Source organism: Nilaparvata lugens, unplaced genomic scaffold (genome assembly GCF_014356525.2).
Source record: "Nilaparvata lugens isolate BPH unplaced genomic scaffold, ASM1435652v1 scaffold2410, whole genome shotgun sequence".
Lineage (NCBI taxonomy): Eukaryota > Metazoa > Arthropoda > Insecta > Hemiptera > Delphacidae > Nilaparvata > Nilaparvata lugens.
This window is the reverse complement of record NW_024090301.1, coordinates 24,211-51,437: the sequence shown is the minus strand read 5'-3', so window position 1 is coordinate 51,437 and position 27,227 is coordinate 24,211. Positions and strand designations below refer to the sequence as shown.

Below are 27,227 nucleotides of genomic sequence, written 5' to 3'. Positions count from 1 at the left end.
CAAAATTACATGATTTTTGAAATAAAATTGACAAAATCTTCTTAAAATGTATGAATTCAGCGCTAGGGTTAGGTTAGGTTAGGTTAGGTTAGGTTAGGTTTAACTTTCTTTTATTTATAAATTAGAACTATAGTACCCTTTGAAATTAATAAAATTACTTATAATTTGTATTCTTAATCTAATATTCTATTAATTTCAAAGCGTACTATAATATTCTATTTTATGTATTGACGAAATGTTGATTTTTGTGTGTACAGGCTGGTCACTTGGAGAGCATGGAGAGTGGTCTAAGTTCAGTAATTATGAGGTGGCCACACGAGTTCCATTCATTCTTAAAGTGCCTCAACTTCAACAAAAAGGGAAACATCTGAATCAGGAACAAAAAGATCAGAATCTATGGATTCAGAAACGGAAGAGTGAACAAGGTCTACTCACTGGACAGAAGAAACTGGAACAACTGAATCAGGAACAAAAAGATCAGGATCTATGGATTCAGAAACGGAAGAGTGAACAAGGTCTACTCACTGGACAGAAGAATCTGGAACAACTGAATCAGGAACAAAAGAAACAGGTTCTATGGATTCAGAGACGGAAGAGTAAAGAAGGTCGTCTACTCACTGGACAGAAGAAACTGGAACAAAAAGATCAGGATCTATGGATTCAGAAACGGAAGAGTGAAGAAGGTCTACTCACTGGACAGAAGAAACTGGAACAACAGAAACAGGAACAAAAGAAACAGGATCTATGGATTCAGAAACGGAAGAGTGAACAAGGTCTACTCACTGGACAGAAGAAACTGGAACAACAGTCTAAGGAACAAGAGAAAAAGTGGCGCATGCGCAATGAGCTAGTGGAATTGGTGGATTTGTTTCCAACCCTGGTGGAACTGGCTGGGTTCGAACCATTGGAGAGGTGCTCAACTGGTGAAAAGCAGCAATTGCTCTGCACTGAGGGAAACAGTTTGGTGCCTCTCTTGCTTCAGGAGAACAGTGTCAATCCGGTGAGTCGGCTTTCATTCATGAAAAGTTTAATAAAACACTAGAATATTGTCTAAAAATATCACTAATGTATTAAAAAGTTACAAACATGATTCAACACCTGTGGTGTTTAAAAATACAACTTTTAAAAATACGAGGTGTGTTAGAAAAATAATGAGACTGATTTCATACTAACCAAAGTTTTTATTATTTTCAAACAACAATGTTATCCCCTTCAAAGTAGTTCCCTTGGGCAGCTATACATTGGCGGAGTCGTTGTTCCCACTCTTGGTAGCAGCGCTGGAAGTCTTCAATTGGTATGGCTTTTAACTGGTCGGTCACAGTCTTTTGAATGTTCTCCAGAGTTCCAAAATGACGTTCTTTTAGTACATGTTTCAATTTCGGGAAGAGGAAGAAGTCACAAGGACTTAAATCAGGTGAATAGGGGGGTTGAGGAACAACAGTAATGCGTTTTGAGTTCAAAAATTCACGGATGGAAATGGCTGTGTGACACGGAGCATTGTCATGATGAAGCATCCACTTGTCTGCAATTTCCTGTCTCACATGGATCACTCTTTTCCTCAACTTTTCAAGGACACTTTTATAAAACACTTGGTTGACAGTTTGTCCTGGTGGAACAAATTCTTTGTGTATGATACCTTTCCTGTCAAAAAAACAAATTAGCATGGTCTTGATCTTTGATTTGCTCATTCGACATTACTTCGGCCGAGGAGATGACGAAGTGTGCCATTCTTTACTTTGCCGCTTTGTTTCAGGGTCGTACTCAAATATCCAGGATTCATCACCAGTGATCACACAATTGAAGAATTCTTGGTCATTAGCAATCCTCTCAAGAAGATCAACGCACACATTTTTTCAATTGTCCTTCTGTTCATTTGTTAGATTTTTCGGCACCAATTTGGCACAAACCTTTCGCATGTTTAAATCATCTGTCACAATTGTCACAAAGCGCCCTCACACGATTCATGTTTTCGTCCGTTCTTGAAGTCAAAGGTCTCCCTGAGCGAGTTTCATCTTCAACGTGTTCTCGGCCTTCCAAAAATGATTTGTGCCAGCGGAAAACTTGTGCTCTCGATAAGCACTGTTCCCCATAGACCTGTTTCAACTTTTCAGAAGTCACACTCGCGGATTCACCAAGTTTAGCACAAAACTTTATTGCACAACGTTGCTCTAAATTCCGATTCTCCATTTCTGTGACGCACAATGAAAACACAACATTACTAATGGCGCTGTCAAAACTAATGTGTTAACTGTACGGAGTTGTGACTCGGACTGAGGAAGTGGAAGGGATAAACAAACAGGTTTAGCGTCGGCTGGTAGACACAACGTTGCCGGATCTCCCGCAGTGTTACCAATCTCATTACTTTTCTCAGCCACCTCGTATCACCAGTAGAAAGTTTATTTTTAGCCTTTGCATGGCCTTAATCAGTTTAGTAGTTGAGACTTGATGATGAGACTCGAAACAGTTGTTAACTGGCAACTAAATTAATAATTTTGTCAGGTTGGCATCAAGTTGAGTTGACTTTGTTAGGTTGGCACCAAGTTGAAGATTTAAATGCATTTATCGCGGAAAAATTGATTGGGCACTGCTACTTCAATCCTGGAATATTATATTACTAGCCGTCAGGCTCGCTTCGCTTGCCATATCCGTTTAGCCAGACGTTTAGTCTGGACCCCCGACTGGATTGTCCTAACATATGATAAAAATGCAGGCGAGCCTGCTGATCTCATTCTTGGACGATCCAGTCGGGGGTCCAGGGGGCGGAGCCCCTGGCCAGACGGATATGGCGCGCGAAGCGAGCCTGACGGCTAGTGGCATCATATAGCCGAAACATGTTGTGACTGAACAATTTTAAAAATCTGGTGTGGCGCACTCACACAACTTTCCTTGCCGTTATGAAAATTGATCACCTGTCGCTAGTGTTCACGCACATCTCAAGTCTACTATTCAAAGATCTGAGCCAGCTGGTGACAGGACAATACGCTGGAGACACACGAGATCTGCTATCTCTTCATAGTGACAGGTTTAATAGAATCAACACTTGCCAACAGTTTGCAATTGAATAATCACATTTTCTCAAATTTCAAGCTTATTTTCAATTTCAGGTGAAAATGTTACTGGTCATTATTTGAAGAGATTTTCATGCTCAATCTTTTCCACTTGAAATTTCTCGTTTAAATTATAATATATGAGACCTGATAATTGGAAATCTAAAATCAAATTTTGCATAGATGGGGCGGAGCTCCTGAAATTTTTACAGATATGGGACTTGTGGCAGCTGATATAGCTCATCAATGACTATTCTAGGTATAAATTTGATCAAAATCGTTCCATCCATTTTCGAGAAAATCGCGAAAAACCCTGCTTTTGACAACATTTTCGCCATTCTAGCCGCCATCTTGAATTGCATTTGGTCGAAATTGTTCGTGTCGAATCCTTGTAGTGTAAGGGCCTTAAGTTCCAAATTTCAAGTCATTCCGTTAATTGGGAGATGATATATCGTGTACACAGACGCACATACACTCATACACACACACACACACACACACACCACACACACACACACACACACACACAGACCAATACCCAATCGGATACTTGTAGTGTAAGGACCTTAAGTTTCAAATTTCAAGTCATTCCGTTAATTGGGAGATGAGATATCGTGTACACAGACGCGCATACACTTTAGAGCTGCGTACACATATACGCGCTTCCAACCCGCACCGAGCACGCTTCGCCCTCGTACCGCCCTCGTTCCTCCATCGTACCGCAGTCGCTCCGCCCCCGCTCTGCAGTCGCACCCATCATGAACGCTACGGGAGATGTTAGCTCTTCTCGCGTTCCACTGTTGCTCGCCGGTCGATCATCAATCGCTCTGCTGGAGTGACGTTCGGTTGCGGAGCAGAGCGAAAGTCTGTACACACCTACACACACACACACACACACACACACACACACACACACACACATACAGACCAATACCCAGCCCACTTTTTTGGACTCAGGGGACCTTGAAACGTATAGAAATTTAGAAATTGGGTTACCCTAATTTTTTCGGAAAGCAATATTTTCCTTACCTATGGTAATAGGGCAAGGAAAGTAAAAATGGTACTTGGATTTCTATTTTTATTTATTTATATTGTTTCAACAACTATGGCGTCATCTTCAGTGATATCCAAAAGCAGTATCTGAAGTCAAACATTTTGGTAACTAGGTGTTTTTGTGAAATGGCTACTCTCAATGAAAGTAATTGAACATTTATTTTATTCAGTGATGAATAATGTTAGTTGAAACTGCAAACTTCACGACGCTCCTTACGTCACGCTCCACTCCGCTTTCAGTGTGGTTGTATCCTAAGTTGTGGCAATACAAAGTCGTTTTAATTTGACTCACTTTTTGTTGCAGACGACAGCAAAGTGGAAACGAGCAGCATTCAGCCAGTACCCGCGTCCCGGCCTCTACCCTATGCTTAAACCGAACAGCGACCGTCCTCGATTATCCGAAATTGCCGTCATGGGCTACACAATGCGCACCGACCGCTATCGCTACACCGAATGGGTGCGTTTCAAGCCGAACGGCTCTATTCTCAGCACAATCTCGAATCGGTACTCTATTCATGAAAATATATCAAATGGTTCCTCTTCCTCTATTCATGAAAAGACATCTAATGGTTCCTCTGATCCTGAAGTGGTGTCCTCTATTCATGAAAAGACATCTAATGGTTCCTCTGATCCTGAAGTGGTGTCCTCTATTCATGAAAAGACATCTATTGGTTCCTCTGATCCTGAAGTGGTGTCCTCTATTCATGAAAATACATCTAATGGTTTCTCTGATCCTGAAGTGGTGTCCTCTATTCATGAAAATACATCTAATGGTTCCTCTTATCCTGAAGTGGTGTACTTTATTCATGAAAAGACATCTAATAGTTCCTCTGATCCTGAAATGGTGAATGAGTCCTCAGCTCCTGAAGTGGCATCTAATGGTTCTTCTTTTTCTGAAGTTACCCCTGATTGGCCCTCAGCTTCTCAAGTCACTCCTGATTGGTCCTCAACTCCTCAGGTTACTCCTGATTGGTCCACTGTTCGCCAAGTCACTCCTGATTGGTTCTCAGCTCATCAAGTGCCTTCTGATTGGTCCATTGCTTCTAAGATGAGCTCTGATTGGTTCTCTACTCCTGAGATGAGCTCTGATTGGTCCTCTGCTGCCAAGATGAGCCCTGATTGGTCCTCTACTCCTGAGATGAGCTCTGATTGGTCCTCTGCTGCCAAACTGGGCCCTGATTGGTCCTCTGCTCCTGAGATGAGCCCTGATTGGTCCTCTACTCCTAAGATGAGCTCTGATTGGTCCTCTGCTGCCAAACTGGGACCTGATTGGTCCTCTACTCCTGAGATGAGCTCTGATTCGTCCTCTACTCCTGAGATGAGCTCTGATTCGTCCTCTGCTGCCAAACTGGGCCCTGATTGGTCAGTGGTGTACGCTTGTGAGTTGTATGACCACGCATTGACAGTGAGGAGAGTATTAATTTGGCTGACAGACCTCAGCTGGCTGCATTGAGGCGTCAGTTGAGTGAGCAGTTGAGGCGCGGTTGGAGAGGAAGTCAGTGAAAGAGAGATATATGCAGACTGATAATGAAAGAGAAAGACAGAGTGATGATGGTGAGGCACGACTAGAGAGGCGGTTCGTCTACTCGGTCAGAGAGGATTAGTTTAGAAGGAGAGGGTAAAGAATAAAAGAGAGAGAGAGAGATACTGGCCCATAATGAGAGAGAAAGACAGAGAGAAGAAAAGATAGAGATTGATTGATTGAGTACTTTAAGTAAATAAATAAATAATAAATAAATAAATGTTTATTTCCCAAAAAACTAAAACTACAACATCAATTGATTATATTTCTACATTATTAAAAAACGATCTGGAAACTTTGCGGAGGTGGTGGAGAATAGCGCTATCTGCTTTGTCGAATGATAGACAAGGATAGCAACAACAATGTTAATCAAATACTGTCATTATAACGTGGACCTCACTATAGTCGAGGCTACGCTCGTTAATAAAGAATGGAATGGAGCCATAGAGGAAAGATAGCATTAGAGCGTTAGAAAGATATCTCAAAGTATAGGGCGTCAAATGTCATTGTTAACTAACATTGTAAAATAACATTGGTGACATGGGGTCTACCTCAAGGGACTGTATTGGGACCAGTTTTATTTTGATCTATGTTAATAACCTGCCTAGTGTACTGGACTCAGTTGGGTCTAAGACAATTTGTTTTGCTGATGACACAGCACTTATCTTCCAAGAAGGTTCCTGGGAGATGTTATCAAGCAAACAAAAGTGGGTTACTATAAGGTTTCTCAGTGGCTAAAATGTAATTATTGGTAAAACAAAATGTATGACCTTCAGTCCAACAACAAGAGGAGATCTAGATATGAACAGGCTTTGTTTGAATAATGCTTGTAACAGGTATCCATGTGATTCTTGCAATGAGGTTATTGAGAGTGTAAACAATTACAAGTATCTTGGTATTTTTGTTGATAAGCATCTACGCTGGTCACCTCAGATTAGCTACCTTTGTAGAAAATTAAGGGTGGTCAAATTAAAAATGTACATGCTTAGAAGTATTTTGAGTCTAAAATTACTAAAATCTGTTTATTTTGCTCTATTCCAATCCTTAGTTCAGTATGGTAATTCTATATGGGGAGGAACTTTTGATTCAACTTTAAAACCTCTATTTGTTTTACAAAAGTTAGTTATCAAAACAATAATGAGGTATCCGAGAGATTTCCCAAGTGTCACATTGTTTCAAAATTCCAATCTGTTCACTATAAGACAATTGTTCATTTTAAAGACTATTAAGAAACATGTGCTCAAATTAAAAAAATATTCAAAATTTTCAAAGAGTAACTAGACAAGTCGCTCAAACTTAATCACAATTGAAAGAGTTGATAGCACCCTATCCCGTAGAAGTATTTCATATTTGAGAAATAAACTCTATAATAAAGTTCCAAGAGGATGGTTGATAAAGAAGCCTAAAATAAAAGATTTCCATACCTGGGTGAAAGAAAATTATTTTTATTCAATTAATGATTTGGTTTAATATTGATTGATGTTGTATGAATCTTAAATTCAGCTTTATGTATATCTTCAATATTAAGACTCCACGTCGGCGTACAAGTTTTCTTTTGCCGACGTGTAGAACAAAGTTGTCAATTTCCTTTCAGTTGTATTCTGTATATATTTTTGTGCAATAAACGATTTGATTTGATTTAACTCAAGCCGAGAGTCCTGGTAGTTTTTTCGTGGAGCTATGTGACGCTACTAGTCTCTCATATTGTGCCGTTCTTACACTCTCACCCGGCCAAAATAGTAATACTAGTAGTTCTGTGAACAGTAGACCTCACGCAGTTTTCTCATCCACAAGTATCTGGTGTCACTTGTTGATCGGCTTCTCCAGACATCTGTGTAATGCATGCAATGAATAATCCACTTGTCAGCTGATTGATTATGAATAATTCTATAAGATGATTAATCCTATCTTCAGAGTAGATGATATATTATATATATATATATATATATATATATATATATATATATATATATATATATATATATTATAGTGATAAGTGATATCGTAGTATGAAGAAGATTACTTTTCCTATTATATTATCCTCAAAATGAAAAATTTCAAGTCTTGTGTATACATCGACGCGCAGTTAAAAAGGAAGAATATTCCTGCCAAATCTCATAGAATTCTAACTACGCGTTTGGCCGTAAATGCGTTACATACATACAGACAAAAGAAAATACGAATTGAAACATAGACAGTAGTCGACAGTAATCGGCTTGAGCAAACAAGAAATCGGCATGCAATTTGGAACATAAACGATCTATACCATGGATATCTTCTTATGCTATCTTATGATATCTTCTTTTCTGTATGGTATCACCATTAAAGATACAGTATCACCACAAAATGATACTGTATCACCCTGAATGATACAGTTTAACAGAATATGATACAGTATCATCTCAACTTGTACACAACACCATGGAATATTTTCTTAGGGCGGTTGCAGACGAACCACAATCGCATGTGGGATGTGGGAGCTACTATTTGGTACCACAAACGCAGCGCATATGAAATGCATTGGCAGGCATGGCAGTGGCTCTGATACTTCCACATGGCGTTGTGCGCTGTGGTAGCGATTATTTTCCTTGCGATTGTGGTACCACTGGTTTGAGCACCACGCTTCCCCTAGCTTCTGTACTACAATTGCAGTCGCTGTGATAGTGTTCCCTTGAATTTTACCTCAAATTTGTAGGTTATATTAGATAGCTCGGTAGTTGATTGTAATTGGTACTTTAATGTGTACTTCATATTGGGCCCATTCTGGAAAAATGAAAGGTGGTGAATTGTACGATTCACAATTTACCCGGGAAAAAGTTCCGTGTCCCATGGGAACAATTTTGACCAGAAACTAGTTCCAGTAACAAATTCCTGCCCCACAGTCGAAGCCTGGTAAATTGTGACAATAAACATTTGAAGAGCTCTCATTGGTCGATTGAATTGTAGTCTGCTTGCTTCTCTGCGCGTGCGCAGACAAAACAAGCTATCTTCTGCTTTCTCCACATTGAACCATTCTTCAATACCAGCTGAACTATTGTCTATTGAACTATTATGGAAAATCAACCTGTCCTGACAATATAATGATGATAATAATAATAATAATAAAAAAATGTTTCCATTTACAACATAGCCAACCTAGAACTTATAAAGTATTCTTTGATCTGGCACCAGCACCAGCTACTTGATTTGAATTTGTACTATTGCTTTGAATCATAGAATAATTTTGATAATACACTACAGCAGCCTTTGTCAATTTTCACAGTTACTCTACAACACTCTTTGATGGAAATTAATTGCAAAAGTGCGCACCAAAAACTTGAACCGAAGATCTAGAGTGGTGTTCCATGGGAAAATGAAAAATATATGAAAAAAACTATTTGAAATAATCTCAAATTGACAATTATTGTCAAACTCCACTTTAATAAACACAAAGTTTACAAGATTTACATGATTCATATCCTGTGAACTTGGTGTTTATTAAAGTGGAATTTGACAATTTCAAATATTTTTTTTCAATTATGGAAAGATTCCACAATATCAATATTGGTTCTACAAATTTTATCACGATGAAACACTATTATGAAATCACCTCAACATAACCTACAACCTGAACATTACATAACATTACTGTTCCACTAATGACCGTTTTCTCGAATGTAGTGTGAAAGTCTCTCTGCGTTAGGGCGTTTCGTCATATTTATCTGTGGTATGACGGTCCCACATCCCACATGCAAATGTGGTTCGTCTGCAACCACCCTCAAGCTATATTTTCTGTATGGTATCACCACATTTTGGATACAGTATCACCACACATGATACAGTATCATCCCAACTTGATACACAACACCATGGGATATCTTCTTATGCTATCTTTTCTCTATGGTATCACCATGAATGATACAGTATCACCACACATGATACAGTATCATCCCAACTTGATACACAACACCATGGGATATCTTCTTATGCTATCTTTTCTCTATGGTATCACCATGAATGATACAGCATCATCCCAAATTGATACACAACACCATGGGATATTTTCTTAAGCTATATTATTTTCTGTATGGTATCACCACACATGATACAGTATCATCCCAACTTGATACACAACACCATGGGATATCTTCTTATGCTATGTTTTCTCTATGGTATCACCATGAATGATACAGTATCACCACACATGATACAGTATCATCCCAACTTGATACACAACACCATGGGATATGTTGTGTATCTATGCTGGAGCTTACCCCGAGGAAGGGCGGCGACAGATAGCTGAATGTGTGCTCGATGGGATGACAGTACATGGCGGTAACTGAGATTGGAGCCAGTGCTGTGGTGCTGCTTGTGAATGTGCTTATAAAACAAGCGGCTGTGCAAAACTCTGCAAACATCAATCAATTCATCAAATCAATTTATTTCATTTATTCTTTATAAATAAACATCTAACTTCTGAATAAACAGCAGACATCAATCAATTTGTTTTATTCATTTGTCTTATCAAAATGATAGGGAGAGGAAAAATAAGGTAACCTTGAGCAATTCCTCTCCAAAATTTAGATAAGGTTACACATAATCAGGATACTATCTAATAAGAATATGAATTCTACTATTGGAATATTATATATTTCTTATGAAAGGACATAATTAGATAAATAAAAAATGGTTGATAATATTAACAAATCCCAGACTAATGAATCGAACAAAACTTACTGCAATTATGCATTAGATAGTTAGATAAAATAGGTTTTTTTCAAATTGAGTCAACTGAATGTAATGTTTCATAATGTAGAAGAGGTAGCTATTCATCTCCTTTGTATGTGAATTTAAAGAAACATCAGAAGCCTTATAATAGCCTGAATATTAGAAGACTGTGTAAAATTCTACTATTATAATCATTAATAACATTTTCATTCATTTCCAATAAACAATATGCACATAAATGCGTTTTACGAAACCTATTATCAAGAATAGAGAAGTATTTAAGAATGCATAGTTTTTCATTCAAGTTTTTATTCTTTGTTGTTTACGATGTGAATATTTATTGCAATAAAACAAGAGCATATCATGTCAATGAACAGTTTAGTAAATATTGTTGAAGTGCAATTTTACTCCCCTCCACATGATGAGTGGTATGATTTTGAAATTTAAAAGGGAAATTAGAATGAGAATTATAATATTTTAGCTATGAATTTACATCTTTTAATGGTTTTTGACGAAATGAATTTGTGAGGGAAGATTTGGATTGGAATACTTATGGAGGTGTGATGTAGACCGTTTATCTGCTGTAGATAGTTCCAGGTCCCATCCTTGTAAGCGACTGCCTAGAGGCATCTTTTTTTCCAGGCCAATTTTACTTGTCATGAATTTTTACCGTTGTCGACACTTTTGAATTTTCAAACAATGGGGTATCTTGGATTGTGATAAGTCATGGCAAATGATCGGCTACATTACAGCTTCTATGAGTTTATCAAACCAAATCTTTCCACACAAATCTATTTTTTGTCATACTTAATCAATTGCAGCTGTTTTCCATGCATCAAATCAAGCCGGTAAACAGCTGTTTGCAGAACAAGAAAACATGTGATTTTCATTACAGCATACTATACTGTAAAGAGATCATATGGTTTTCTTTACAGTGGAGTATGTTTCCCAGTTCCGAAATGGGGGACATAGAAGGAGCCTCCACGCGAGCAAAAAGCAATTACCAAGCTATATACGAAAAGTTTTTTGCCGGCGTCCCCTGGAAACGTCACTTATATAGTGACGGCCAATCCTTCTACCACCGGACTTTCAAATAAATGCACAACAGAACATCAGGCCCATTTTTGACGATAGTAAGCTTTAATGTTGAAGGCTTATCTAGATCTAAAGAGGATATTTTAGCATTACTATGCAGTGAACAGAAAATAGATGTACTGCGCCTACAAGAAACACACAGGGACGAAAACAGTGCCCAACCTCGAATTCAGGGAATGACTCTAGTTGCTGAGATTCCACACAAAGCCTACGGCAGTGCTATGTTCACCAGAAGCGATTTCACCATCACATCCACTGACACAAAACAACAAGACGACATAGAATTCATCACAGTAGAACTCAGCAACTGTACTGTGTCATCCATCTACAAGCCACCCAGCAGGGACCTCTCTCTTGAACCAACAAACAACTTTCATGCTCAAAAGATCCAGTTTGTGGTTGGAGATTTCAACTGCCACTCCACCTCTTGGGGCTACGACAACACAGACCCAAATGGACACAAATTAGAAGAGTGGGCTGAGACGAACAACCTATCTCTACTGCACGACCACAAACTCCCACACTCCTTCAACAGCCGTGCCTGGAGGCGTGGCTACAACCCAGACCTGTGTTTTGTCACAAGTAGAGTGTCAGCTGAGTGTGAAAGAGTTGTGTATGATCCCATCCCAAGGAGCCAGCATCGACCCATTGGCATCAAAGTTTACTCTGCTGTGAAGACACATGTTATACCTTATAGGAGGCGCTTCAACTTCAGAAAGGCTTGCTGGAACGCTTTTGCCAAAGACCTGGACCAGGCTGTGGCTGAAATCCCACCAACTCCGCAGAACTATGACAGGTTTGTGCAGTGCCTAAGAGAGGTGTCATGCAAGCACATCCCACGAGGATGCAGACAACGATACATCCCCGGCGTAACCACTGAAATGAAGGATGCACTTACTGAATACCAGCAACGCTATGAGGAGGACCCATTCAACGATGACACCATTGCACTTGGAGAAGAAATCATGTGGATGACAAGTGAAGCCAGACAAGCCAAGTGGATTGAGACCCTCGAAGGCATGGACATGACACATAGCAGCAAGATTGCATGGAACCTGCTGAAAAGACTCAGTGGCGACAAAGGAACAACTCCACACTCTGGTAAGGTAACAGCAAACCAAGTTGCACACCGGCTGCTCCTGAATGGAAAGACAGAGGGCCGAGCAAAGAAGTTCAAAATGGAGCAACAAGAACAGCCAGACCCCAAGTTACTGGAGGAACCCATCCAAATGGACGAGCTGGAGAGAGCAATAACCCAACTGAAGAATGGGAAGGCTGCAGGAGAGGATGACATCTGCACCGAACAAATCAAACAATTGGAACTGGGGCTAAAAATTGGCTCCTAAACCTTTTTAATAGCTGCCTGTCATCGCTGTCCCTCCCCAAAGCCTGGAGGAAAGCAAAGGTCATCGCACTTCTGAAACCAGGTAAACCTGCAGACTCTGACTCCAGCTACCGGCCAATTTCACTTCTGTGCCATCTTTTCAAGCTCTATGAGCGTGTGATTTTTCAGCGCGTGATTTTTCAGCGCGTCGTGCGGTTCTTTGAGGGGAGGCTCATCCCACAGCAGGCAGGATTCCGGCCAGGTAAATCTTGTACAAGCCAGATATTGAACCTCACTGAGCAAATGAGAATGGGTTTGAGGAAGGTGTCGTCACAGGCATGGCTCTAATAGACCTAACAGCAGCATATGACACGGTCAACCATAATCTTTTGCTCTCCAGGGTTTACAAGATGATGGGAGACAAGCACCTCACAAGTACCATCCGTACCCTCCTTCAGAACCGACGATTCTATGTCTGCTTGAATGGAAAAAAGAGTCGTTGGAGAATCCAGAAGAACGGTCTACCCCAAGGGAGCGTTTTGGCACCGCTGCTCTTCAATGTCTACACAAATGACCAGCCCATCACACCCAATGCTCTCCACTTCCTGTACGCCAATGATCTGGCTATATTGGTCAGAGATCGTTCTTTTGAAGGAGTGGAACAAAGACTGACTCATGCATTGGAGGAAATATCAACCTACTACAAGGAGAGTCACCTCAAACCAAACCCAGGGAAAACACAGGTATGCGCCTTCCACCTAAGATCCAGGGAGGCTAGGAGAAGACTGAACGTTACCTGGGAGGGCAAGGCCCTGGAACACACCGACTCACCAAAATATCTTGGCGTGACCCTGGACCGAACTTTGACATACAAACAGCACTGTCAGAATACATCATCAAAAGTCAACTCCAGGAACAACATCATCAGGAAGCTATGCAGCAGCCAATGGGGAGCAAATCCCAGCGTGCTCCTGACATCAGGAAAGGCTCTCTGCTTCTCTGTTGGGGAATACGCCTGTCCTGTCTGGTGTCGATCAGCCCACACAAATAAGGTTGATACATCCCTTAACGAGACGTGTCGCATTGCAACGGCTGCATGAAACCAACTCCCATCGACAAACTCTACAGGGCTGCAGGAATGAACACTCCCAAGATCAGAAGAGCCAACCACGAATACTTGGAGAGGTTCAAACAGACCTTCGATGAGAGGCACGTGATGCACGGTCAGCTGGAGCCATCGCGCAGCCGACTCAAATCCAGGAGAAGTTTCATGAGGTTCACACAGCCAGAACCTCCAGACTGGTACCCACTCCGGGATCCTGAGACCACTGGAACCAGTCTGCCATGGAAATCCTGGAGGGCGCTAAATAGGATAAGAACTGGCGTGGCCCCTGTGAAGACCAACCTAGCGAGGTGGGGCTACTTAGCGGAGGACGATATCTACTGTGACTGCGGAGAGGCACAGGACATCGACCACCTCACACAGTGCCCACTGTGCCCTGTTCACTGCACGAATGACGACCTCTGGAGAGGGAATGCAGTTGCGGAGGACCTGGCCCACTTCTGGGCTGGAAAAATTTGAAAGACCGGACACGAAAAAGTAAGTAAGTAGTTCCGAAATAGGAACATTCAAATTGATTCAAATAGCTATATAGTCTTAGCGTTATAATCTTCAGTTGTTATATTGGTAACAATAATTTAAACTTCTTATTGTTGAGAACTTTAGTAAGAAGAAGAGAGTGAGTTAATAATATCTGAGTAACTAATAGAATAACTCAAATATTATTAGAACTCAACTAATAAGTTTCAATTTGTAAGAACTCATCTGACATTTTTTAACATTGGCCTTAATTATTTTATTTGAGCTAGATGGGTCTGTTATGACCTAGGAGCTATGGGCTAGGTCATGTTTATAGAATGCAGTAGCTCGAGCAGCAGCAGGTAATGGTTACTGTTTCTCAGCAATACTATTCTTTCTGAGAAAAGTATGACAAAAAATATTGTACGTAACTTGTACGGTAACGTATTTACCGCATTCGTATAATAATTCTGCCCTCAACTACGTTCAGGGCAGAAACAATCATACTTATGCGGTAAACTACCGTTACCGGACTTGTGACGTAAAGTACTATTGTCAGGCAAACATTTTATGTCCACTCTCATAAGATCAATGGTAATCCTTTTCTGCCCTATTGAGCATAAAGCTGGATTTACACATCTCAGTATCAGAATCAGTGGAAATATAATTGCCATGAGTTATGATTGGACTGTTCCCACTCAGCACGGTCGAGCGAGTATGAATAGTCCAATTAGATCTGAAAGGAATTATATTTTTACTGTCCTGGATACGTTCACTGAAATGTGGGAATTTGGCTTAAAACTTTTGTGTGTACAGTAGTTGGATGGGTAAAGTAATTTGTTGATGTCGACGTATTTGTTACAAGCAGAAAACCCATAGTCTAATTAAGAACTTGACAAACTGATAACTTGATGTAATGAAATCTTGAAGAATTTTGAAATAGGTCTATAACCATCCTCGGTAAATTCAGAATCTAAATGCAAAATTTCAAGTTAATCAGCTGAGTAGTTGAGACTGCATCATTCGTGAATTTCCTATCCCGTACGTGTATAAGCCAATCATTTACTTTATTATATTATGGATAAATCAAATCAAATCAAATTCTTTATTTGCCATAATACAATTTTTTCAAAACAAAAACACAATTAAAAACTTAATTTAAACATTAACATGAAACAAATAATAATTCTTCTCAAAATTAGCTTATAGGCGTTGCCAGCAAAACCAGAGGTTTGTGTGCTGCAACGAGTATCAACCTTAGAAAATCTTAACTTACAAAATTAATAAACCATTTAATCGATATATCAATATTGAAAAGAAATAGATAAAATGAAAATAAATAATAAACAAAAGGAGTGCTTTATTACAGATATGGCTATAGGAAAAAACACCTGAATTAAAACTAAAAATCTATATGGAGGTGACAAAAGATAATGAGATCAATTATGAAAGAGGTGGGATACATTAACAGATCTTATCCATTCAACTATATTTCTTATGGATGACTTAGTTATATGTTTCACTAGAAAGTGTTGAGGTACCAAGTTAATAAGTTTATTGCTGATGTAAGTGAATTGTCTTCGGCAAACAGTTAAGTCAGTTCTATTTATAATATAGTTCGGTTGCGCTCGGAAGTTGTATGACATCATGTATGGTTTAAATATATTTTTACATTTATTCAGGTACAGTATTAAATTTTTTATATAGAGCTGCTTTACCGTTAGCACGGGGAACTCAACAAACAGAAGATTTGTTGGGTAGCGTCTGGGACGGCCAAGAGCGGCTTTTATTACATGTCTTTGCAATACGAGAATCTTGATCATGTGCGTATCCAAGGCACCACCCCACACCCTGATTCCATACTGAAAAATGGACTGAGCATATGCCGAGTACACCAATTTCACTATATTCGCATCCCCTAGACCGCTCAATTTATGAAACTTGTATATGACATGTCTCAATCTTCTACACAGACTATCAATGTGAGCATTCCACTTCAGATGACAGTCGAACATAACGCCTAAATATTTAATTACATTCACTTTTTCTAACGAGCTGCAACCACAGTCCTCGTGCCTCACCCGTTGATATGCGTAATAGGCGCAGTCAGGGGAGTGAATTTTAATACCCGTATGTGACCCTTCCCGGGGGGCTGATCTCACTGAGGGTGAGAAGGCCATGTAAACGCTTTTCTTTGCATTTAGAGTTAATGAATGTTGATCCAGTCATGACTTCACAATAGCCAGACCCGATTCCGTCAATCGCTCCACCTGCCTCCAATCTGGTCCGGTGAAAACCAAGGCAGTATCATCGGCAAAAGATATAGTAGTACAGTTATTAATATTTATTTTTAAGAGATCATTAATGTATATCAAAAATAATATCGGTGAGAGGACTGTACCCTGGGGAAGGCCAAACCCAGTCAATATCATGAAACTTGTTTTTTCATTTAGAGTGAGTACCTGAGATCTATTTTGCAAGTAGCTTTCAAATAATTTTAGAACTGTTCCTCTAAAACCTATACTTTCAAACTTATTCAGAAGGGACCTGTGAGGGATGGTATCATAGGCTTTTGCTAAATCCAGGAATACTGCTAAAGTTTTTTTGTTGCTCTGAAAGTTATCTGTAATTATCCGAACTAAATTTGTCATAGCATCCTCAGTTGATTTGCCCTCTTGGAAACCGAATTGATTCTCAGCTAAAAATTTATATTTATTAAGGTATTCTATCAATCGTCGTTTTATAAGTTTTTCAAATATTTTAGATAGATTGCTTATCAAACTGATTGGGCGATAGTTTTCGGGAGCCTTTCTGTCACCTGATTTGAATAGAGGAACTATTTTTGCTATCTTGAAATGAGAAGGAAAATGACCCAATTCAAAACATTTGTTGAATAACACTGACAATGGTTTCGCTATAATATCAGCAATATTCTTCAAACATACATTACCCAATCCATCCACCCCCGGGGACGAGCCAGATTTCAAGTTTCTGATGATAACTAATACCTCATCGGAGCTCGTTGGACGCATGAAGAATGAATGTGGACTGTCCGCCGCTAAACAACGTAAACGTTGTGCATCCACTGATTGTTGTACAATATCGATTCTTTCAGCATAAGTTCTCCCCACTCCAGCAAAATAACTATTTAAAATATCTGGATCAATATTGGGCGGTTTATTTGCACGTTGGATGTCTAAAATTTCTTCTATGCAATTCCAAGTCTTTTTACTATTTCCTTTAGAATTAGAGATTATGGTTTTGTAATGCTCAAATTTAGTTTTTCCGGAGGGGAGAGAAGCCACGCCACGCCATCAGGACACCGATGCCACACATCAGGACGCTCAGGTAGGACACCGCAAGTCCCACCACTATCTGGTTCAACACCACGGAACCAATCACCATCACCTGCGGAAACCACACACCAATTCAAATCACTGCAAAACATTGGGTTGATATTAGATTTGACATTCGGTCAATTGAATAACAACTAGAATATAGTGACTATAGTGAGGTCCACGTTATAATGGCTGAGTTTGATTAGCAATGCTATCCTTGTCTATCATTCAACAAAGAGGATAGCGCTATCTCCTTCTCGCTTTGCTATGTCGCCAGATCGTCTTTTAACAAAAGAAATAATCCTATTATATTAAGCGAGCAATTTCTGTATTTTTATATCTGATTATTTATGTTTAACGGATCTCGAAAACGGCTCTAACGATTTTCACGAAATTTGGAACATAGAAGGTTCATGATATTATAAAGATTCGATTGCACTAGGTCTCATCCTAGAGAAAACTCGCTGAACGACATTAAAAGGATAATTCATCATTGGCTGAAACAGCTGTGGATAGTAAAAAAGTGAGTATGTGAAAAATCAAAATATCGGATCCCCGAAATTCATAAGATGATGTATTTAGCCAGCTGTGAAATATAAACACGATCATTTTAGAGAATTGTGTTCTTTTTATCAATAAATAAAAATAACGAGCGAAGCTCGGTGCCCCGATTTAATTAACTAACAAAATATTTCATCTTAGTTATGAAAATTCATTATGGAAAATATAACTTGCTTGATAAAATATAATTGATTATTTTAAACGAGAATGAACCGTTAATATTACATAAATAGACCTGTATCTGCTATCGTCTTTAGAAGGCATTGCCAAGACAAAGGATTGGCAACGTTGTTCTCCTATCTTTCTCCACTGCCATTATAAAGTGGACCTCACTATAGCAACTGGTCATTGGTTTTAGCAATACAAATAAGATTGAACAACGCTGGGTATCTTTGAGGGTTCACAAAATATGGAGGACCGAGGAAAATACATAAAAATGCGGATCGACTTACTTGATGCGGTTTTAAAGACGACAGGGACTCAGCCAGCTCTGCCGGGGAGAAAGTACCCTCCTCCTCCTCCTCCTCCTCCTCGGAGATAGACAGAGCTAGGTGGAGAGACATAGAGGGGGGGGGGTACTAAATGTGATAAGACATGCACTGTACTGTTTCCGTTCTAACCAGTAACATTATAATATCATTTATAAGGAGTACAGTATTTGTATTTACAGCGACTGTTACATTTCTTCATAAATTTGCAAAAAAATAAATACAAATTTTATCCAAACAAGTGTGCCTAATATATTTTTCCACGCCAATGAACCATACTAATTTTTAATTTTATTATAAATTGGTGGTTGGTGAAAGACTGATATCAATTCGTTCAGCTTGGTCAGGAAGTTCTGTGAGTGGTCTGTCAAAGTGTAAGGGTATGATCACATTGAATGCGAAGTGCAAGCTTGGTTATGCATGATCAAGCATGCAGGGGTGAGAAAAACAAAATCTGAGAAAAATTAACAGGAACCCTCACATTGAACGCTTGCACTTGCTTGTTGCGTTCAGTGGGTGAGCAGCTACATGCAAATCTCAACATGGTTCAATGGCACTTTTCAAATTTTGTTTTTCGGCTCATGCATGATCTGACGTGAACTTGCACTCATATATTTATTAGGCATTCAATGTGATCACACCCTAACGATTTAGCTGAGGTCGCCCTTGACTCGATATGCTCTCACAGACCACTTGCTAACTGTCATCACAGAACTGAACATTAATATTGTTCTTTCACCAGCCGCCATTTTTGTTGGCGTTTGCCAAATACAGAAAATTGGACTATGATTAACGTTTATGTACATTGTCTGGTTGAATATTAAACAGCTATCAAACATTATTAGACATTATTTAACCACTATCGAACGTTAAATGGATATTATCAGATATTTTTGTTCAATATTTGAACATTTGATAAGCATTGTATGGACATTTAGTAACTATGGTAATTTCATGCTCTGTATATATTGTAAAAATGGAAAATAAATTGATTTGATAATATCTATATTTGGTTAGAACTGGGACATTTGAATGTTGAATGAACAAACAATGTTGAATATTGAAAAAAATCATTGTATTAATAAATACCACAGACAACCATTAGATCTGTGCTGATAGTTTCATTGTTTTACACTACTTGATTTACGTCTGTCAGTGTGGAGAAAGGGGGTATCATTGAAGAAATCTAATTTATTTAGTTTATTCATTGAAAGAAAAAATAATTAAAAACAATATAGTAAGATAAAACAATTATATAATGAATATAAGTCTTCAACAATAAGTTTCATTTAATATATGAATTTCAAAACAGGTAGGATAAAAAAGCAGGATGTGATGACACAACTATTTTGTCAATATTTCGTACAAAACTATTCTATTTAATGGAATAATAGCCTATCATTTAAGGCTACATACATAAATATACATTGAAAGTCACATTATCTTTCGTTTACATCACAATAATTATCAAATGTTCAATTTTAATAGTTTATTTGTCAACTAGTATTTCCAAGGTATAATTTGTTCAGTCTTTGAATAGATATCACAATTATTTACTGCTGAATCACTGATATAATCCAGTGAGAAAATCATGAAAGTAGTTTGGCACTTCTACAGAATCAAATTATTTACTAGAATTTTTATTTTTTTGCTAGCATCAATTTATTTAAAAACGAATACAGGAAAAAATGAGGATAGGAATTACTAGTCCTTTTAGTATAGAGGATACAGTGATGATTTTTTCCAGGAATGGAATTTCTTACTCAAAGCCACCTTCAAGTACATTATCTGGCTTGAGAGAGGAGGAATAGACCAATGCAAGTCACATGGGATTTTTGAGTATGATAGAGCATTTTCTACATGTTTTCTATATTGTAACAAACACACATAATTATGCATTCACCATAAACTCCAATAATATGTATTTTTTTAATTTACAATTTAATATATTTTTAAATTTTATTTTTATATTTTTTATGGTTTTTAATAAATTTGAGATTTTTTTTACATATTTTAAAAATTATATTCATTTTTCTTCATTTTATCGTTTTGTAACAACCACACATAATTATGCATCCACCATAAACACCAATAATATGTATTTTTTGGATTTACAAATTTTTATATTTTTTTATTTTTATGGTTTTTAATACATGTGAGATTTTTTTTACATATTTTACAAATTATATTCATTTTTCTTCATTTTATCGTTTTGTAACAACCACACAAAATTATGCATCCACCATAAACAGCAATAATATGTTTTTTTTTATTTACAAATTTATATTTATTTTTATGGTTTTTAATAAATTTGAGATTTTTTTTACATATTTCACAAATTATATTCATTTTTTTTTCATTTTATCGTTTTGTAACAACCACACATAATTATGCATCCGCCATAAACAGCAATAATATGTTTTTTTTTATTTACAAATTTATATTTATTTTTATGGTTTTTAATACTTTTGATATTTTTTTTTTACATATTTTACAAATTATTACAGGAGGCTGTTGATTTTGGGGCGAGGCTTGAGGAGGCTGTTGATAGTGGCAAGAGGTTTTTTGGAGGAGGCTAAAAAGTTTTGGAGTTGTAGCGGCAGGGATGTTTAATTAATAGATTGTAGCACTTTGGTGAGTTGGAGTACTCAGAGTTTCGGGCACAGTCATTATAATGAGTGAATAAATCAATTCTTACATATAAAAATTTGATTTTTTTAATGAAAAACTGAATATTATAAAATGTAAAACTGAATCTTTTAAACTGACAAATTGATAAAAAATTGTTTCAATTAAGTTGAAATGATAATGATGATGATGATGATGATTGAAAAATAAGAACATTAATAATTAACAAAATGATTAGAGACTAGAGACTTCTCAATAGGCCTACAATAGTCACAAAATTGAATTGATAATTCCTGGTTGAACACAATAAATTCAGGGAAAAATATGTCCTAGTAATCAGTGGAAATGGTACATAGAAATGTTGTTCCTTCTAATCTTATAAAATGTCTTGAAATATTTCTTGCTGTACTGTACAAAGATAGATAGAAATTATGTTATTGATTGATTGATAATGCTTGGTTGACAGAGCTTAGTTGCGGAGAGGATCTTTTTCAACTTTAATTATTTCTAAAAGTATTATTTCTCCATTCTACATAAAAACATGATTTCCATTATGCTTAATCTGAACAATTGTTCCATCAAAGCTATTCTATCTTTAAGAGTCTACAAAAAAATTCGTGTCCTAGCCCAACGCATGATTAAATAATCAACAAAAACTTTTTTCAACTAAAAATGGTTCTGATAGGAATAAATGTAGAATTTAGAATGTGAAATAAAAAGAAATGAGGATTTTTTCAGAACGGATTTAGTAGAAAATTGACCAAGTATGCTCCAAGATTAATTCTATTTCATTTAATTGCAGATTAATTGCAGTTAATTCAATTTTTATTTTATGATAAGTTAATTCCATTTATTATTCATGGGTGACATGGGAGAGAGTCTCAAAAAAATCTAATAAAAAATAATAATGTGATTTTGAAATTATAAAAAATAGTTATCTATATAATTGATTTAATATTTAGTTTCTTTTAGCATTAATAAAAGTGTGTAATAGATCATTTATTATTCATGGGTGACATGGGAGGGAGTCTCAAAAATAGCTAATGAAAAAAATAAATGTTTATGTAATTTTAAAATTCTAAAAAATGGCTATTTATATAATTAATTTAATATTTAGTTTCTTTTAGCATTTATAAAAAATAGATTTAAATACCCAGGACCACTAATTTGACATTTATCAACCCAAATGACAGCTTTGGCTAAATCTGGAAAAACTTGGTTTTGATTTAAAATTGATAGTATCTAGATCTACACTTACTGATTGCTTAATATATGGTGAATTTGAAATTTAAATAGTAATATGAAAATTTGATAATATAAAATATGAAATTTATAACCCAGGCGCCACGTTAATTATTAGGGAACGACCCTCGAAATTTGAATAAACAACTACCACAGCATAACTCTTTAGCAGAGACATGAATTCATTTGAAATATATCAAATGTCCTTTGGAATTTTAGTAATAAGTCTATTGAGCAGAACACCAAGATATGAAATATGATTTTACCGTTTATGAAATATAATAATAATGTTTATTGAGAGTCTCTATATTCAAATAGGATAATGCACAATAATACTACGAATCACAAAACCTAAACCCTATTTAAACAACAATAATACAAGAAAATAACCAGTGTGGCAAACAAACAACAACTTAAAATTACACTAACCTTATATGTTGTATACCCCGCGGACCATGGCCTTTTCGCGCACTTTTAAACTGCTCACTTTACATTACAAATTATGAATTTTAATTATTTTTCTTCAATGGTGGTTTTGATGTGATGGTGTTGATGTGGTGGTGGTTTTCCGGAAACAGGACTCCATTTCAGCCCCTAGGGCTGCGGGCTGCACGCTGCTCACTCCTCAGACATGTTACTCTAGCCGTGGTTCACCGAAAAGTGTCCTCGTGTTCCCAACTCCACGTGCTCGCCAACCCTCGAGCCATTGTTCCTCCTTGGATCACTGCCCCAGTTGGTGCTGCCCCCTATCTGATGGCACTCCACTCACGCCTGGCGTCTGGCTGCCACCCTTTTGTCACTGGTCAGCGTCGGTTATTTCACCGTTAGACTTTTGACCATCATTGTTTCAACCTCTACCCCTCTTTGCCATAAGCTGGTTCCTTTTGTACGTTTTGAGGCAGAAAGTTGCAAGTCGAAAACTGTCTTGGCCTGGCTTGTAGCTGTAGAAAACCAAGGCCTGATATGATTGTTACAAAATCCCCCATCACATGTCGCCGAGATGTTGATGAGGACGACATGGCTAAAGAATTGTGACAATTTGTTGGATTAATTTAGTTGCGGCATTGTGATGGATAATCATAGCTTCTGGGACTTCTGTGTAGCTTTGCCTTAGACTGACATTACCATGGAGTGGTGGTGTGGACGGTTGATGTGGCATCGTTACTGGTGGGGTGGTGTAGTAGGCTGGTGATGTGATTCCGCGTCATTCCTGTGGTTGAGTTGATGTTGTACTTGAACAAAATGTGCCTAGAATTCTTTACCACTACTATTGATAATTTCGAAAGGTTTCACTCACACTTTGAGACTGGTTGTTGCTTGTTTGCCATACCCTTACATACTACTCTACTAACTAATGACAATTCTTATGACTACCTACAGCCTGGATACCTTTACTTGTCTCAACAACTTGAAAAATTCACCTACTCCTTATTCTTTGAATGGCTTTAACTCTACCACATTAAAAGTACCTATCAACATACCATCTTCATTTTCAACCTCATATGCATTTCCCCCTTTTATTTTACTAACCTTATATGGTCCTACATACATTATCTCTTTGTTTTCCTCTAATACCCTTATGTACTCTTCTGCTTCACCACCTCCTAACTCCCGAACGCTTCTTATCTGCTTATTCCATAACTCGACTTTCTCCTCAGTATATAGAAATATCCCCAGAGTATTACTTGATGGACTGGTCACTAATGATGCTGTTATCTCTTTCCCATCATGTGTGAAACTTACTGTATCTTCTGAAATGTTTATTGTAGCTTTCAATTTTCTCAATGCATCCATACCACACAATATATTAGCATTTAAGCCCTCTACCACTAAACAACTGATTGGTATCACTTGACCTTCTTTGAACATTATCTCTAAAACTACCTGCTTATTAACTCTCTTACTACGTGCTCCAGTTACTCCAACAATTTTTACTTCATTTGTAGGTAGTAATTCAATTCCTTGATTGCTACTCTCTTTCAATTTATTCAAAACTTCCCTATTTATAACACTCACTTCACTACCTGTATCAATAACCATATTAACTCTTTCACCTCCAATCCTAACACTGATTTCAGCCATTTGACAATTTTTTGTTTTCACTTGCAATGACCCCTTCTTCTCATCACTGGGTTCTTCCTCTAATAAGTCCTTTGTAATGTATTTTAGCCTACAATTATTCACTTTATTTGTTGAGTGATTATCCTCATTTTTACTGACCCATTCATTCGGTGGCCTATTCCAGTATGGCTTTTTGTGTTTATACCCATTATTAAAAGGCGAGGGCTTTGGGTAACTCATTTTTTGACCCCGCCATTGGCGTTTCCCTGTATCTCATTCTTGCCTCCTGCTTCATTTCCGTTTTTCTCTCTGTCATTTCGTTGTTGATATCCATTGTTCCATTGACCTCTTCCTCTTCCATTATATTGAAAATTATGTCCACGACCATTTCTGAAATTATTTCTCCCATCATAATTATGACTATCTCCATGATTGTTGTCTTCTCTTCTGTGTTTCTCTTTCGTCTCCTCATCTACTTTACTCCATCTACACTCATCTTGTCTCTCTGCTCTCTCTATTTCGACTCTCCCACCTTTCTTTTTTGTTGGCATCTCTTCTGCATCACAACTAACTAAGAGCTCAACAAATGCTGATAGCTCTCTTATTGTTGTGACTCTAATTATCATTTCCGGATAATGTTTGGATAGCATCCCTATAAACTCTTCTTCTGAAATGTTATCCCCAAGACTCTGAGCCATTGCCCGCATTTTCAACAAGTACTGGACTCTACTTTCACCTCCGACTCCAGTATACTTGCCATCAAATAATTTCTTTTTAATTGAATTTCTCACACTGGCATTCCAAAATATGGCTTTGAAACTTGCTTCTAGTTCATCCAAACTGCCAATGCCTTCTGCACAGCCACTCCACCAATTTTCTGCTTGACCGGTAAAACAAACCGACAACTCCTCTTTTACATTATCCCAATCATCTACATCTAATCTTTGGTCTTTGATAAATTTTCTCAACTTCTTTAGAGATTCTAATGGATTTTTTTCACAACCACTGATTTTCGGTCTATTAATTTGGCCGTTATTGATCACCAATATCTGCTCAGTTCCCTTTTTTCTTTCTGCACTTTCAAATTTCTTCGTACACTCTCCTTCTAATTCTTCCATCATCTTTCTTACTACCGACACTTCGCCCTCTATTCTATTTGTATCTGATTTCATTTCATTTCTTATCTCCACATCACGTTGACTGACTCTCTCTTCTATTAACTCTTCCATTTGCTCATTCATATTTCTATTAGAATCTCGCAATTCTTCCACTGCCTTGTCTAACCGTAGAACCATTCTATTCTCACCCTCTTTTGATTTCTTCCCTAACTCTCTCACTTGAATACTTATTCTCTCATCTACTTCAGTTATTTTCTTGTCCACTCTCTCATCTACTCTATTTTCCAGGCGTGTTAACCATCCTTCCATCCTCTTATCCAATTGACTCGCTATTCTCGAATCAATGTTGCCTATTTTCTCCTCCATATCCTCAAATCTCTTGTCCATTTGCTTTTTTATACCCCCTATTTCCTTTTTCATATCCCCTATTTCCTCTTTCACACCCCCTATTTTCTCTTCCATTTTCTCTTGCATTTTCCGCAGTTCGGCTAATACTACTGCAAGGTCTGTGTCCCCCTTCATTACTGTTCCTTTTTCCTTTCCTTGTTGAATATTTCTTGTAGGATCCTCGTTCCTATCTTCGGTTCCCTCTATATTACTGTCATTAGCATTACCCTCACTCACCTCAGTAGTCATAGTGAAACCAGATAATGGCTCACTATCACTATCTTCTTCTCCTCTTTCCCGCCTTTCTCCATTCTCTATTTCTGTAGTTTTACATTTTGTTTGACTACGTGTTTTACCTAGCATACTACCATCCATTTTAATACGCTTTTCTAACTGTTTAATCTTCAATTAATTTATTTTTATTTTTCTGATGACTACAGCCCTACAACCCTCTAAGCTTGAAATGCAGTTCCCTTATCCGGCTATCCTGTGTACCGACCTGAATTTTCATCAACACCATTTTAACCACCAAAATCATTGATTTTGTTTCTTCGAATTATGAAATGCTTACTCTTATATATACGAACTAAAAAAAAAACCCTACATCTACAATACTCCTACCTCTCTCACCTTATTTTGCTAATGCTTAACTAACAACCTCTATTCCCACTGAATGAAAAAATAATCTACTCCTAACCCATATTATTATTTAATATATGATATAAATAACATTACTTCACCCAAGAAATTCCCACACCTTTTCTAACTCCCAGAACATCTGTTTATTGTTTGCTACTACTATAGGCGAGCAGTCATTGTTTGTTTACTACCTGCTAGCTCAACACTCCCCCATCGGCCGGACAATCCTCCCTTTCACTTTCGCACCCCTTCTTCACTATCACAACAATTGACTTGTCAGTCACTTTCGCTAACTCTTGACAGCTGTCTCCTATTCTAAACCTCTACTATAAAAGTTATTTTTAGTTGCAGTGGAAAGTATCCTATATTTAAAACTTGAGAGAAAACCCCAATCAACTGCTACACTTGTATATTCCTAACTACGTATTTCTAAAATTA

General features: G+C 37.6%; 2 protein-coding genes across 2 annotated transcripts in view; one reads left to right on the top strand and one right to left on the bottom strand.

The window, feature by feature from the left end:
• Nucleotides 1-257: 257 nt before the first annotated feature.
• LOC111061142 (golgin subfamily A member 6-like protein 2) lies at nucleotides 258-21,421 on the top strand (the record flags this gene model as incomplete). The annotated part of the gene is made up of 3 exons (XM_039443985.1): nucleotides 258-1,000; nucleotides 4,405-4,557; nucleotides 21,222-21,421. Coding segments are annotated over 3 exons (968 nt in total), but the record flags the coding sequence as incomplete, so codon positions are not given.
• LOC111058370 overlaps nucleotides 17,612-27,227 on the bottom strand; it is a 32,640-nt gene continuing 23,024 nt past the window's right edge. The window contains exon 9 of the mRNA XM_039443984.1: nucleotides 17,612-17,735. The gene's annotated coding sequence lies outside the window, so the exon portion shown is untranslated. The remainder of the gene's footprint in view (nucleotides 17,736-27,227) is intronic.